The 13,627-nt window shown below is 31.8% G+C and overlaps 5 protein-coding genes across 5 annotated transcripts; 2 read left to right on the top strand and 3 right to left on the bottom strand.

Annotated features, from left to right (window-relative positions):
- Positions 1-91: 91 nt before the first annotated feature.
- LOC107364591 (exosome complex component RRP41) lies at positions 92-1,002 on the bottom strand. The gene is made up of 2 exons (XM_015932016.3): positions 564-1,002; positions 92-488 (listed from the first exon to the last, which is right to left on the bottom strand). Exons 1-2 carry the CDS (start codon positions 937-939, stop codon positions 136-138), a joined length of 729 nt encoding a protein of 242 aa, XP_015787502.1. The 5' UTR covers positions 940-1,002; the 3' UTR covers positions 92-135.
- Positions 1,003-1,060: 58 nt separating this feature from the next.
- On the top strand, positions 1,061-2,052 carry Csl4 (exosome component 1 Csl4). The gene is made up of 4 exons (XM_015932018.3): positions 1,061-1,122; positions 1,185-1,303; positions 1,374-1,701; positions 1,760-2,052. Exons 1-4 carry the CDS (start codon positions 1,077-1,079, stop codon positions 1,897-1,899), a joined length of 633 nt encoding a protein of 210 aa, XP_015787504.1. The 5' UTR covers positions 1,061-1,076; the 3' UTR covers positions 1,900-2,052.
- Positions 2,053-2,211: 159 nt separating this feature from the next.
- Taf8 (TBP-associated factor 8) lies at positions 2,212-3,711 on the top strand. Its single transcript, XM_015932047.3, has 3 exons — positions 2,212-2,322; positions 2,506-2,908; positions 3,151-3,711. Exons 2-3 carry the CDS (start codon positions 2,527-2,529, stop codon positions 3,606-3,608), a joined length of 840 nt encoding a protein of 279 aa, XP_015787533.1. The 5' UTR covers positions 2,212-2,322; positions 2,506-2,526; the 3' UTR covers positions 3,609-3,711.
- Positions 3,712-3,910: 199 nt separating this feature from the next.
- On the bottom strand, positions 3,911-4,659 carry LOC107364621 (uncharacterized). The gene is made up of 2 exons (XM_015932048.2): positions 4,323-4,659; positions 3,911-4,230 (listed from the first exon to the last, which is right to left on the bottom strand). Exons 1-2 carry the CDS (start codon positions 4,548-4,550, stop codon positions 4,048-4,050), a joined length of 411 nt encoding a protein of 136 aa, XP_015787534.1. The 5' UTR covers positions 4,551-4,659; the 3' UTR covers positions 3,911-4,047.
- A 772-nt stretch (positions 4,660-5,431) lies between these two features.
- Positions 5,432-6,711, bottom strand: LOC107364366 (uncharacterized). Its single transcript, XM_015931697.3, has 2 exons — positions 6,497-6,711; positions 5,432-6,396 (listed from the first exon to the last, which is right to left on the bottom strand). Exons 1-2 carry the CDS (start codon positions 6,578-6,580, stop codon positions 5,545-5,547), a joined length of 936 nt encoding a protein of 311 aa, XP_015787183.2. The 5' UTR covers positions 6,581-6,711; the 3' UTR covers positions 5,432-5,544.
- Between the last annotated feature and the right edge of the window lie 6,916 nt (positions 6,712-13,627).

Genomic DNA, 13,627 nt, shown 5'->3' with positions numbered 1-13,627 from the left:
GGTTTAAGCCAAAACATGTGCTTTCTAAAAGCAAAACAAATTGTAAAATAGGATTGATTAAATAAACTCGTTAAGCATAACAATCGTACTATTTTATAATTTTAACTTTTTTATTAAACAAATACATCAATTTTATTAATCTTTCAATTCTTGAATGTGATTCAGGATTGTTTGCTTCATAATAAATAAAACAGATTTGCAACCTTCTATTGCTGCATCCATAACATCATTCAAATTATCAAGATGAATTCCGCCACTCGATTCCATTGAAAGTATCTGTTTATCTTTTGGTAGCATACCAATTGTAAGAATAGGTGTACCATTTGAAGATTCTTCAACAGCATTTATATCGGTAATTGGTTGATTGTCGATGAATCCAGCGCTACAGGCACATACAACATCTTTAATTGGGATACCGGCATCAATTATAGCCAATGAAGCAGCATTAATGCAAGCAGCATAGTCACTGCCGTCTGATTGAACCACCTCTGTAGCAATTAAGAAAATTATTATAACACAATGATTTTGTGGGGAAGTTTAGGTTGAATATTTACTATACTTACCAAGATAAATGTCAATTTGTGAATGTGGATACAATTCAGTTAAAATAGCGGAATCAAATACTTGTGTCAAGTTGTTGCTGATTTCAATAGATCTTATATCCCTGTGTAAATTTCTCCTTGTAGATTTGCTAAAAGTTGACAACCTAAATTTACAATTAATTATCGACTTTTCTGGGTTACTTTTACCACGAGTGTCATGAGGACCATAAACGGTGGCCAATACTTGTGTGTTTCCGAGTTTAACATATGAAGATCCATCAGCTTGCTGGAAAACACCAAGACGACAAGTTAAACTACGTACTTCGTGGGGTTTGCGACCATCAATCCTGAACGGGGTTTTAACTGAGGTGGATTCTAAAAGAATTCGTGACTCCATTATTAATATAAAAAAAACTTGATGAAAACCAGTGAAAACAAATGTGTAAACATCCAAGATGAGCAATGTTATCGCTATCGATGATAAATATCGATATTTATCGATATTTTGTCTGATTCCAATGTTTAAATGAACACATGAGTCTCATTTTGAGTGAAATTATTGCCATGTTTTGTGTTCCAGGTAAGTTATTTTACTTTAATTTGGTAATAATTAATATTAACAGCTCTGGAAATTTGTGTTAGGTGATCGTCTCTGTGTTGCTGATGATAAAAATCTCGGAGGTAGAGGCACTTTCTTGAAAGGATCTTACATTTATGCTGCTCTCGCGGGTAAAGTTAATATTATTGAAAATAAAGATGAGGTTTGTTTATTATTTTGTATATGAATTATAATTTTTGATATTGACTTCTTGTTTAAAATTTTATTTTCAGAACATTTTTGAAGTTATGCCCCATGGCAATTTCGTCCGTAAAATTCCCCAAGTCGGTGATGTTGTTACCTGCCAAGTAGAAAAAATTGTGTCCAATCAATGTAAATGTTTAATCAAATGCATCGCTGACAGTGTATTGAAACAACCATTCAAGGCAATAATACGAAAGGAAGATGTGCGTGCCACCGATAAAGATAACGTTGAATTATACACTTGCTTTCGACCAGGCGATATTATCTTAGCAAAAATCATCGGACTATCTGAATCTGGGTATTTACTGTCGACAGCATCCAATGAGTTTGGAGTGGTTATTGCTCGTAGTGAAAATGGTATATTTCATCAGCTAATATCTTGATTGCTCTCAACTAAAATTTTTATCTTTTCTAGGTGTTTTAATGGTTCCAGTATCATGGACTGAGATGATGTGTCCCGAATTTAAAGTGAAAGAAACTCGCAAGGTTGCCAGAATAGCTATCGAATCAGATTCGAATGCTTCCACCAGCTCTAAACAATCAAATAACAGTTAACTTCAGCATTGTGTTATCTGTATAATAATTAGTATTGAAGATTTTTAAAGTTTCTTTAATGTGACTATGAGTGGTTCGAATCATTCTGCCAATTTGAAATTGAATAAACTTGTTGGTCAACTCAAAATGATTAAATTATTTCAATTATTTCAATGTTTCGATTTCTTGATGACCTCTTTCTGAAAATAGAAATAATTTTAATTAAAAGCTTACATTTTCACAATTTTCAGAATAATTTCGAATTTAGCGGTTTTGTGTTGCATACAAATCATCGGTAGCTATTGGTTACTTATTTCAATCTGTGAGAAATTCTCACTATGAATAAAACGAGTTTCTATGTTATTTAATTTAATTATAGATTTGTCGCTTTTATTGTACCAGTCTTTCATTTATATCATAGTGTGACAATAATAATCATCACAGGTAAGACAACTTTCTTTCATCCGATTATGCGTTCTGTTTTTTAATGTAATATGTCAAAATTATGTCTTTATTTGAGTGAATTGCAGTTCAAAGTGATATCTTTGTGATTGTGGAACTGATTTTAAATTGACAGCGCTTTTCTCCAACTGTGATTTAATCTTGACAATTTTTCTTTATTCGTAGATAGGTTACATTTGTTTAAATATGGATGGTTCAGTCAGACGCAAAATATTATTTTCATCCATCTGTGCAATTTGTCGTGAAAATGGTTTCGCTTATGCTGAAAAACCGGCAGTTGAATCTCTTCTTGAGATGTTACAAGCATTGATTTTTGAGATTGGACGGACCAGTCGCCAATATTGTGAACACGGAGGACGAACTGAACCAAATGTTGCTGACATTGACATAGCTTTGGTTTGTTTAGGGATAAGATCGGATTCTATTCCTGATTATGCTAGAAGATCTGAGAGGATTGCGTTACCACCACCAGGGAAAGCGCCTAGTCAACCTACTCCTAAGATTTTACAAGCGGGAGAAAAGAAACCTCTACCACCATACATTCCTGATTATTTCCCTTCCTTTCCAGGTACTTTATTTCTAAAACAATTTAGACTAACTGAAATAGCTTGAAATTGCCCGGATTTCTATGATATTTAATTTTATCGAGTGTTAGATTTACGCGGGAAACAGTTACAAGCTTGCATTTTCTTCAGTTTTAAAAAAGGAAAAGTTTGAATCTTGATTGATTTTTCTTTTTCTTTATCTTTTCATTCTAAATTATCTTTTATTTTTCTAATAATTTACCTCACTTTATTTTACATGAAACAGATGCTCACGCTTATATTAGAACTCCTACTTACAAACAACCTGTTACGGAGTATGAAGCTATCAGAGAAAAATCAGCTACACAGAAACGTGATGTTGAAAGAGCATTAACCAGATTTATGGCCAAAACAGGAGAAAACTCATTGTCACACTCGCTTTTCCCGGATGAACAACTAACTAACCTTTATCCTTTAATTGAACTTAAATTAAGATCTAATGTTTATTTAGAGGCACTTTTACCTAAGGATCAAATTTTTGAAGACGAAGACGAAGATGACAGTACTGTGGAAGAAAAAGAATCACCAAGAAAATCACTCAAAACGTCAACATCAGATGAAGCACAAGGAGGTGATACTGGTGAAAAGTCAAATGCCGCAGGTGAAAACAATACTACTGAATCTGAAGTTCTAGACAATCCATATCTAAGAGAACCAAAGCTGTATAATGCTTCACTTTCTTGACCTTGTTAACTTTCTTGAATTTTTTCGTCTCACTACACCGCCTTATCTATACCATTTTGTATAATTCACAATTTGATTATAAACGAGTTTTTTAGATAAATAACCAAGTTTACAATCACTTTAAATATAATAATTGAAAAACAAACAAACTTATGGTGATATTTTGTTTGTTTTATTAATTTCAATCCGAGTAAAAGAGCTAACAGATCGCTATTTTGCATTTTACGCTCTTCAATTTACTCAACTTTCATACTGGTTAGGGAATTTTTCTGGATCAATATTTCGCAGATATAGAATAAAAATGCGTCAACAATTCAATTTATTTAAAATATAAACGTTCAATAGTAATAAATAAATGATTATGTATAAAAAAACTTTTTATGGCAATGATGAAAGTGTTGAGTAATGATATTTAGATAACGAGAACGTTAAACCAAATTTATTCTGTTGGTTTAGGAGAGAAATCACGAACCATATCATCATCAAGTTCATTGGCAATTTCATTTTCCAATTGTTGATATTTTTCCACAGCTTTTTGTACATTACCCAGAATTTTGAGCAAATTATTTGACCAGTTAGTTGTTGGTGATCGTCTTACACGTAATTTACCTTCAGTTTTAGACTAATTAAAAGAGATGAGACGAGAAAAAGAATGAAGATAAATTCAGTTATTGAATTGATGGTGGAACAAGAAAAAAATATTTCAATACTTACACTACTAAGAGCAGCAGCTATTGTTGCTAAACCCATGACGAGAAAAGTTGGAACTGTGGCATCTTGAATAAGTGACATGAAACCTGATCGATTGGAAACATCCTTATGGTCATAACTGAGAGCATTATCTGACATTTCATCTTCTGATTTTCGTCTTGCAGACTCAGAGGCAAGGGAAGCTCGAGCAAAGATGAGAACACAAGCAATTAAAAGATATTTGATATGCATTTTTGGTCACTTTAATTGGATAACAAGAGAAACAAGGAGATAAATTTGGTAACTGTAATAACCAATAATGATAACAAAAAAGTGAACAAAAAATTCAGACTGATTTGAAACTAAAGAATGATCAAAATTGAACAGAAATCAAGTCTTTTATATATATACGCAATTGAGAAGAGAATCCGGAAAAAAAGTGAAACAAGGTAATCATCATCCTCATCTACATCGTCATCAGCAACATCAATATCTTTTCTAAGGGTGGACAAGTTCGGGGTCTGCCCTTTCTTTAATTATCATCATCATCTTTCCTCTCTGGTCATTTAAGTGAGCAGAAAAAAAATGAAGAATCTCTTCCGTGAACTATTTGCTAAAATACAAGATGATCAAGTTCAATTCATCTTACAATCTTCTTTCACTATCAAGAAAGTGAATCACTTATACAGTGTATAAGTATCTTTTTCTTTCTCTCTCTTTTTTACTGAAAAAATTACATATTTAAAGACCTGTCCGAGTGAATCCAGTTTTCTTGCCTCTTGATTGTTGATGCTTTTTAACTATTTAAAAATGTTTATCAATCTTTTATTCAATGATTTCCCGAAGGGATCTCTCTAGGTTAAGGTCAAATCAACTTGTTATTCCACCCAAAAATTATCTAAAGTCAATGCCCTCTAACAATCTTACACCTCATCTTGGGCCCTTCCAGGCCTTTCCCATGGCCCTCAATTAGCTTGTCCGGACTTTAGTAAGTGGCTAGGCAGACTAGTCCATGTTATTGGTTATATCCCTCAATGGTAAAACTGGTTAAAGATCAAACTAATTTCATCGTTACTCAGTTTTTTTATTTTTTCTGCTTTCATGTTATTTAAATGTTAATTATTCAAAAAAGATTTCATTTTTCAAACAAATTTTATTGAATATGAACAATTTTTTGCTTTCTAATAAATTTTCTAATTTAAGAACAATGATTTGAATTACTGAACCTTTCGGGGAATCTTTCAATCTATAAATTGTCGTCGTCGTCGTCTTCTATTCTGCAGTGATTCGGAGACAACCACGCCATTGGGGATAATGATCTTATTTCCTCTTTATCTGGCGACTCTTTGCTACCAGCAATCGTTTCTTGTTCTGATGTTTCCACAGTTTCTTTAGAACATCCTGGTTTTGAATTGTCTTGTTTTTTAGCTTTAGCAGCTTGAGATCGAACTCTTCGAACCTTAAGTTCACTGAAATCTCTAGAGGCTGCTAAGCCACCTCGTCTTCGACCTTTCGCTGGCATTGGCTTTGATACATTGAAATCAGCCCTTCTAAGAAACTCCAATTGCTCAGTTAGTTGGTTGATTTGTTTTTTATAGTCATTTCCTTCCGCTTCGTAAAACTCTCTGGTCTGCTTTAACTTTTTATTCATCTTTTCTCGCTCTTCTTCCATCTCTTTGGCGGCTTGTTCCAATCTCTCTAAATATCTTTCTTTCAAAGCTTTCTTTATATTTTCGAACTCTGCTTTCATGTCGTACATTTTTTCCTTGTATTGTTCAAGAGCATAGTTTTGATCATCAATGATCTTTTTCGCCTCATCCAACTTAGAAGCTAAACTTGAAATTGTTGACTGTTTAGAAATCATAGAATTTTGGTTTTCATAGGAAGATTGCTCAATCTCCTTTATCCTGGAGGATTGTCTTTCAATTCTGGTGTTTAAATCTTCGATTACTGAAGTTTGTGAAGCAATCAAATCTTCATTGAGACTAAGCTTGTAATCACTAGACTCAACTTGCAACTTTAACTCCTTTATTTCACCCAGAAGTTGCACTATTATTTTGTCTTTGGAAACGTTGAGATTCTTCTTGAGTTTATGTTCCTATTTAAATAAAAATCAAAAGCAAAAAATAAATAATAAATACAAAATATAAAATAAAAACAACTACCGTTAATGAAGTTTGAAAAGTAAAATTACTCACCTCCTTAAACTCTCGTATTTTGTTAACTAATTGCTTGCCAGTAAGAAAAGATCCATCACGCAGCGAGGAAATCGGTGAAAACATGATGTTATTAACTAGATAACAAATTACAACAATCTACAAATTTAAACAAATAAATAAACAATTAAAAAATCAGGAGATCGTACAGTTAACGCGAAAAAATAACAAGATATTCTAAAGCCAAAGAAAGCTAATGAACTGTTGAAGCTAAAAGACTAAACGCCAAAAGCCGCGCCAAATTCGAAATGATTATAAAAATGTTTTATTCGCAAATAATTTTGACAAATGAAAATGGAAAGTAATTCAATTTTTAGATTAAGCATGAAACTAGATTCATCATTTGAGTAGTAAAAACATTTTTGGTGTAAAATTAAACTTTCTTCACCGTTTATTAGCTTCTCCCTAGTGAATGATGATGTACACAATATTAGAGAGGAAAGCTTTAAGGAAGTGGCAATCATCATCATCATCAACAACATCATCTAACATTTCACCTTCTTTACCTTAATTTATCTTGGCCATGAATTTGAGTGAAGAGCAGAATTGTTGAAGAAGAAGGAGAAGACAAAGGAAACAAGAAGAGATTCCAATCGATTGAAATTGCTTGTAAGTAAATCCTTCACTTTGAGACTTTTTATTATTGTTAAGTAATACTATGTCCTTAATAGGGCCCTGAAGAGTCATGATGATGAGTACAATAAATGATGATAATGTTGATGATAAAAAAAAGAGTACAATAATGATCAAAAGGGATGAAAAGTTATTTGCAAAGATGATCAAGGTTGGTGGGATGACAAGAAATACATCAACAACAAGAAACACACAAAATGAACTTACCTTTTGTATCTTTAACATTAGATCATCAACACTGAGGTTAATAATTGTTTTTTTGACACCAAATTGAAACTCGAGAATAGCCAAAAATGTATTAATCATTTTCCATGAAATTTATTAGCCACAGAAACAGGATGACAAACATTGAAAGGATTCCAAATCAGTTTTAGCCTGTCCGAGAGCCAACAGCCATACTTGATCCAATGGACACATATGACTAGTACCTTCATCGGGATCACCAAATACTGGACCAAGATGACTCCATCTTCTCGATTGCCGATTTCAACCTGAAAATCAGAGCAGAAATATATCAGAATTAATCAGTACTTGCACAGCTGTTGGATAAAATACAGAGCTAAGGAAGCGAGGTTTATGCTGACAAATTGTTAGATGAATAATCAAGCGATGTAACTTGAAAACATGAATAATGAATCTTTTGTTAATCAATGTAGATTATGTTAGACATCGTTATGCAATTATAGTCATATATACATTAGCAGACAACATAGTCCTTCAGGAATTTCACTAATCCTTGTTTACAATGAATATTCACCATACTTCTCTTAATCATTCACATTCTCTCCATGAATAATGGTAAAAGTAAATGATGCAAAATAATATTTTGTTAATTAACAGAGGAAAAAAATTAAGATACTCAAGTTGAGTGATCAAGCATAACTCTGAAGTTCAACTCGAAAAGTCCAGGTAAAAGTGTCTCAAGAATGCAATTAAACAGTTCACGAGTTAATGATGATGAATTTTCAAAGTTGAGCCAAGTGTTGAACACAGTTAAAAAACTAAACCAATTTACGAGCCAAAATAAAATAATATAAACAAGATTGAAACCCAAATTATGAGAAAAACAAAATCATTATTTGTGTAAACTTTAAAAATTAAGTCGCTCTAAAGTCGCATTAAAATTGAATTTACTCATTGATCTTTTGAAAAGTAACTTTATTCAGATTCCGATATTGTGAACGATTTTAATGGAGTGAATTTTCGTACAGAGTTTCAGTGCGTGTTCAGTATTCATTGAAATTTTAATTCTCAAAGACAATTAACTTTCATTGGTAAAGGAAACTTGCTAAGGTAATTATGATGGTTAATGAGAGGGTAAATAACGATGTAATGAAATTGTTGTTTATGGTAAAGAGATTGGCAAAAGTAAAGCCAACATCACTGAGTGCCATTCGCGCTATAAAGATGTCATTCTAAGAGAAAAATTGAAAAGTAAAAAGTCAATCATTTCAATGAACTACAATTTTATTTTGCTTACCTCATGGCGTGATTCGGCCGTGTTTAATTTGAATGAAAGTTCATATAAGTCTTCCAATCCTTCACGAGATAAATTGCTCACTGAAACCAAATTGTAAGTCAAAAGGGTAAAAAGGATTGTATCCAGAATTATGTAAAGAAACCAAAACGGATCTATTCTCGTCTTTGGTCCAAACGACATGACACTGTTCATGGTAACGTAAGAAAAGTATTGCATATAGAATATTGTAATGTAACATCGGCACAACTTCTCAGCACTTTGAGTCGATCGTACTGCGTAACTATACTTTTGCCTTAAATCTTTGATTCTATCGAATAAATGGTCGTTTGAATGATCTGATGTTGCATTTAAGGCTGTAATTTGTGTATTGATCTGATTAAAAGCAGCCTTTAGACAAAAGCAAATGTTGCAAATCATGTTCAGAGTGAATAATGTGCCAGATCTGGTGAGTAAATGATGAAAGCAATGAATGATGAATACAAACGGCTTTACGGTATAAATTGATGAACCTATTTCTTTTACGAGGAAAGTGCCCATAAAAAAGATGAGAATCACAAGGAAAAGAACATGAATAATGATACGATTTAGTTTAATTGTTCGAACTGCTGATCTATCCGTTTCAAGGGACAGCAATTGAATGGTAGAAATGAATTTTCTGAAGTGTTCCATATTGGTGCCAAAAATGATCACCAAGCCAGCACACAGCATAGTGAATACATCCACAGCGTCATGTGCACACATAAATATAACCATCTTTGTCGTGTATTTGCAAGTACGGAACAGAGAAAGCGTAAGGTATGAGACATAATAAGCTGAACCATAACCAACGGTCAATAAGAGTACTATTTTAGTTGCTGGTCCAAGTATGTATTTCGAGGGCAAAATGTACCCATCCAAGATCACTTGGTTCGGTTCATTTAGAGATTTTGGGTTAGACATTTTATCTGAGACTTTTAAGGTTTGACTGGAAATGATCCTCTTCATTACAATCAAATTGTTGATCTAGCAATCGATGTGATTTTGCTTTGGTAAGCAAACACCAATGGCTTTTTGTTCAAAAACACTGCCACAAAAGGATCAATGAAAACTATGGATACACAGAATAAAGAAACATGATCATTTATAACTATCAATTGTCCAGTTTTTTCGATTTTTCAGTCTATTTTCATGAAAACAAAACATACAATTGTTCAATAGAATGTTAATTCAATTGTTCGGCAATTTTTGACCGAAATTGATTGCCACCAAGTGAAAGCAAAAATGAATAACATTGAATTGAATTATTAAATTTGTTGTGCGACCCAAAGTTATTGATCTTTTTTGGCCTTACAGCAATATGAACTGTTTTGATTACCAAGAGCCAATCAAGTTCACTAAAAAGATGCCGTTTTATGGCCAATCAAAACTTCATCAAACTTCGACATGACTTATGAGCACTCTTAACTCGAAGCCACTTTGGCACTTATTAATCCTCCAACAGAAACCAAAACGTCATGAGACTGAAAAAATAAAGCTCAACATATTTTAGTCACTGAAGTCAATCATTAGTTCGTACAATATCTTGCAGAACCCTTTAATCTTAGCCACAATTTGACGCGAAAAGACCGTGCGTGAAATTTTGAATTGAATAGGTTGCAAACAATGGACATCGAAAAGATACAAATTCATAATAAAAGAACCGTCGTCAGAATAAGAAATACAAAAGTTGAAAGCTTTAGCTTCTGTCACATTGGTTATTACTTATTACTAACATTTATTACTTATTAATAGATGACAGCAAAACGTTCCAGACAATCAATCTGATTGAAATCGTTAGTTTACAACTAATATTGGTATCAATCGATTGTGAAGATTCTTACAAATGGTGTCCGTGATTGTATGGGAAGAATATAATTGATTTCTTAGAGTTAAAATCCTTTTTTGAACCTAAATACTCCTTCTGCTTTTTAAGACATTGCAGATGTAAATCGAAAAACACTTTAAAAACATAAGCATTCGTAACCTCCAAATACGCTAAATAATTGTCCATGATATCTTTATTCACATAAACTTCAATAAAAGAATTAGTAAATATTAAATGCTAAATATACGAATCTCTGAAAAAGCAAATAAGCGAATGTATGCAAGTGTAGATTATTGCAATTGTTGTTATTGTATTGTTATTTGTGTGGTTCAATTTGTTGAAAGATTAAGTTAATTCTGGGTGTTGACTGATTTTGATGATCATAACTAGGTTACTAAAAGGATTACCGAAGGAAATGATTGAAGAGGACCAAAAATTAGGTTAAAAATGTTTATAATTTGGTAAAAGATTGTCAGTTACATATGAAGCTAGATGACAATCAAGGTATTGCTCAGACAATACAAATTGTTGATGTTGATGACAGCTGAAACATTTGTCTTTCATTTCTTTATCATCTATTTTTTGGGTTTCATAACTTCAACTCTTCTGACAACCAGAGACCAAAATTTATATTTCAATATAAATTGATATGGTAGGCCTTGCCCTTGATAATAAGTATGACTTTCTGGTTTCTTTTCACTTTCTGTTGATTTGTTGGTCAGTCCTTAGTTGACCATTAATGGTTCCATTAGAGTTGAATAAAATTAGCAAATCAAATCCACTTATGGTAAACAATCAAATACAATAAAAACATGCAAGGATCATTAAACGAGGTGAACATTTACAGATGTTGAATGAAAGATCAAGGATTACAGACAAAAAGCTAAACATAGCACTCAATTGATTCTCAGTTAATCAAGATTCAAAGGCATTATTCCATATTGACAATTGGTTAACAATCAGTTAATAATCTGTTGACAATTTAGTAAATCTATTAACATTAAAACACAGAAATAACCAGAAATTAAAAATGTCTTGTAAATGAAAGGCAAAAAACATTAAGAAACGCATCTTTATGGGATTGTATCAACATTGCATAAAGTGCCTTGTAATTTTTGATAATTTGATTAATGTCCCTTCAGTTGAATTTAAAAGCTAAACATAATTTAATTAAAACAAATGGACAACACTTTTGAAGTATCAAAGTTGGTAAAAGCTGACCATCTAAAGGTGAGGTTTGATGAATAATGAAAATGGACAAAACCAGAAAACGTTAAGGATGAGAAAAGTGAAACAATTGAACCCATTTTTGTTAATATTTTATACTTTCAACTGGCCCAGTATATTTAAACATTTAACTTAACTGTCACAATTTAATGAGCCAGATGATATTTGTTTAATGAACCTTTCATCATTAATGTTTAACCATCAGTTTAACCCATCTTTTACCAGATTTATGTGATGATGAACAGATAATTGGTTTGTTGACTTGTTGGATTTTTCAATTGATGAGACATTTTTGTATCTCTTTGACAATTATTTTGTATTGTTGATGGCCAGTCATCTTTTTTTGTTCAATTTTAAAGTAAACATGAAATATTTTTCCATGAAAAAAGAAACAAAAAAATTCATTTCAATGTCCACAAATATTACATTTTACATTTATTTTTCATCATCCAGTAACCACACAAAATGCACCAATCTTGAGACGTTTTCATCAATATTTTCATTTCACCTTTTTCATGTTCAATATTTTTCATATTATCATTTGTTTCCATATCATTTCATATCAATACACATTAAAGTGAACAGCATATAAACAGACAAAAAAGAGACAACAATAATGTAAAGGAAAAAAGCATTTCTTGGTTAGCCTAAAGTCACATTATTCATTCAATTTAACTGTCCATTTGTTTCAATTTTATCATCAATCAATGCTTTTATCTCCTTTCTTTTCATTTCCTGCTCATCATATATTCATAAGTCATCATTCCTAAATCTGGACACAATGAAAACATTGAATGTCGTCTCAAAGTGACTTTAATGAAATGTTTATTAGGATCTCATACTTAACACTAATAGAGCCAATGTATTTATTTGATTCTCATCCCAAAAAAACGCAAAATAATTTGATTCACTTAATGGATCAAGACATTTAGGTTGAAAGATAAGAAACTCAGAGGTTTAGGAAGTCAACTTGAATCAGGGATTTTTTCAGCATAACAATGCTATTGTATTAAAAGTAACTTTTGTTAAGATAACCTGATGATACCCATTGAACTTTGCTTCAAGACAGTCAAAGACTAGACTCTGAAACATTCATTAGCAATCCAACAATTGTAATCACAATTGACGACCAAAGCAACGAGTTGAACCCAAACTGAACAAAGACTCAACCGGAATTGAATGTTTTTAGGTTGAAATCTTTGTAAAGTTGAAACAATTAGTTGAATGATTACAATCACATTTCAATGTTACAGTTATTGAAGATATCATTTAAACTCATAGCTTTGAATCGTGCAAGAAAAGCAATACTTTTAGATCAATCATTATGAAGATAAAACGAATGCAAAATTGGGTTTCAATTTCATTATTATGTCCCAACATTAGACTATTAAATAAAACCAATAAAGTGATTAACATCATTATGATAATGATAATAATTCTGACTTTTTTGCCATACAAAACAAAGGATTAGACTTAAAAAATGTTCAGATTTGCCTTGTTTCATTTACTTTGATCAATTGTAGTGGTTTTAAACAGGTTAACAACATAATCATCATTTATCTTGGCTCTTCAACGGTAAAAACAACGAGGATGAAGAAGAAGAAGAAGAAAAGTGAAAATAAAATCAATATAATCCAGGTAAAGGAAATGTATCATGTAGCTGTAATCATCATTATACAATCATCTTAACTCAATCAGCTTCAATTAATACTTGACCATGAGCAATTGGAATACAAGTGAATTCAGTTGAAATCAATATGAACAAACAATCAAATGTTAACAGTTTCAACAAATCCAAGTAAAGGTGTAAACCAATGTAAATTAAAAGCAAGTTTCACCATTTATTTACATTATTTTTATGCATACTTGAGTCAACATGAAAAGCTGAAAAAATTGTCAAAGCAAAGCCTCTTTTTTTTGGAAATTATTT

Source organism: Tetranychus urticae, chromosome 1, assembly GCF_039701765.1.
Source record: "Tetranychus urticae isolate SD_2017Ah chromosome 1, NJAU_TeUrti_SD_1.0, whole genome shotgun sequence".
Lineage (NCBI taxonomy): Eukaryota > Metazoa > Arthropoda > Arachnida > Trombidiformes > Tetranychidae > Tetranychus > Tetranychus urticae.
The sequence above is the reverse complement of the archived record's forward strand: the minus strand, read 5'-3'. Positions and strand labels throughout refer to the sequence as shown.

What these genes read in the sequence shown, in the direction of transcription:
- LOC107364591 (XM_015932016.3), bottom strand. Translation starts at nt 939, where the DNA reads ATGGAGTCACGAATTCTTTTAGAATCCACCTCAGTTAAAACCCCGTTC. An exon ending in ACAAATTGACATTTATCTTG is followed by an intron (nt 489 to 563) that starts GTAAGTATAGTA and finishes TAATTGCTACAG; the next exon opens with AGGTGGTTCAATCAGACGGC.
- Csl4 (XM_015932018.3), top strand. Translation starts at nt 1,077, where the DNA reads ATGAGTCTCATTTTGAGTGAAATTATTGCCATGTTTTGTGTTCCAG. An exon ending in TTATTGAAAATAAAGATGAG is followed by an intron (nt 1,304 to 1,373) that starts GTTTGTTTATTA and finishes TTTTATTTTCAG; the next exon opens with AACATTTTTGAAGTTATGCC. An exon ending in TATTGCTCGTAGTGAAAATG is followed by an intron (nt 1,702 to 1,759) that starts GTATATTTCATC and finishes TATCTTTTCTAG; the next exon opens with GTGTTTTAATGGTTCCAGTA.
- Taf8 (XM_015932047.3), top strand. Translation starts at nt 2,527, where the DNA reads ATGGATGGTTCAGTCAGACGCAAAATATTATTTTCATCCATCTGTGCA. An exon ending in TTATTTCCCTTCCTTTCCAG is followed by an intron (nt 2,909 to 3,150) that starts GTACTTTATTTC and finishes TACATGAAACAG; the next exon opens with ATGCTCACGCTTATATTAGA.
- LOC107364621 (XM_015932048.2), bottom strand. Translation starts at nt 4,550, where the DNA reads ATGCATATCAAATATCTTTTAATTGCTTGTGTTCTCATCTTTGCTCGA. An exon ending in TAGCTGCTGCTCTTAGTAGT is followed by an intron (nt 4,231 to 4,322) that starts GTAAGTATTGAA and finishes TCTTTTAATTAG; the next exon opens with TCTAAAACTGAAGGTAAATT.
- LOC107364366 (XM_015931697.3), bottom strand. Translation starts at nt 6,580, where the DNA reads ATGTTTTCACCGATTTCCTCGCTGCGTGATGGATCTTTTCTTACTGGC. An exon ending in AAATACGAGAGTTTAAGGAG is followed by an intron (nt 6,397 to 6,496) that starts GTGAGTAATTTT and finishes TTATTTAAATAG; the next exon opens with GAACATAAACTCAAGAAGAA.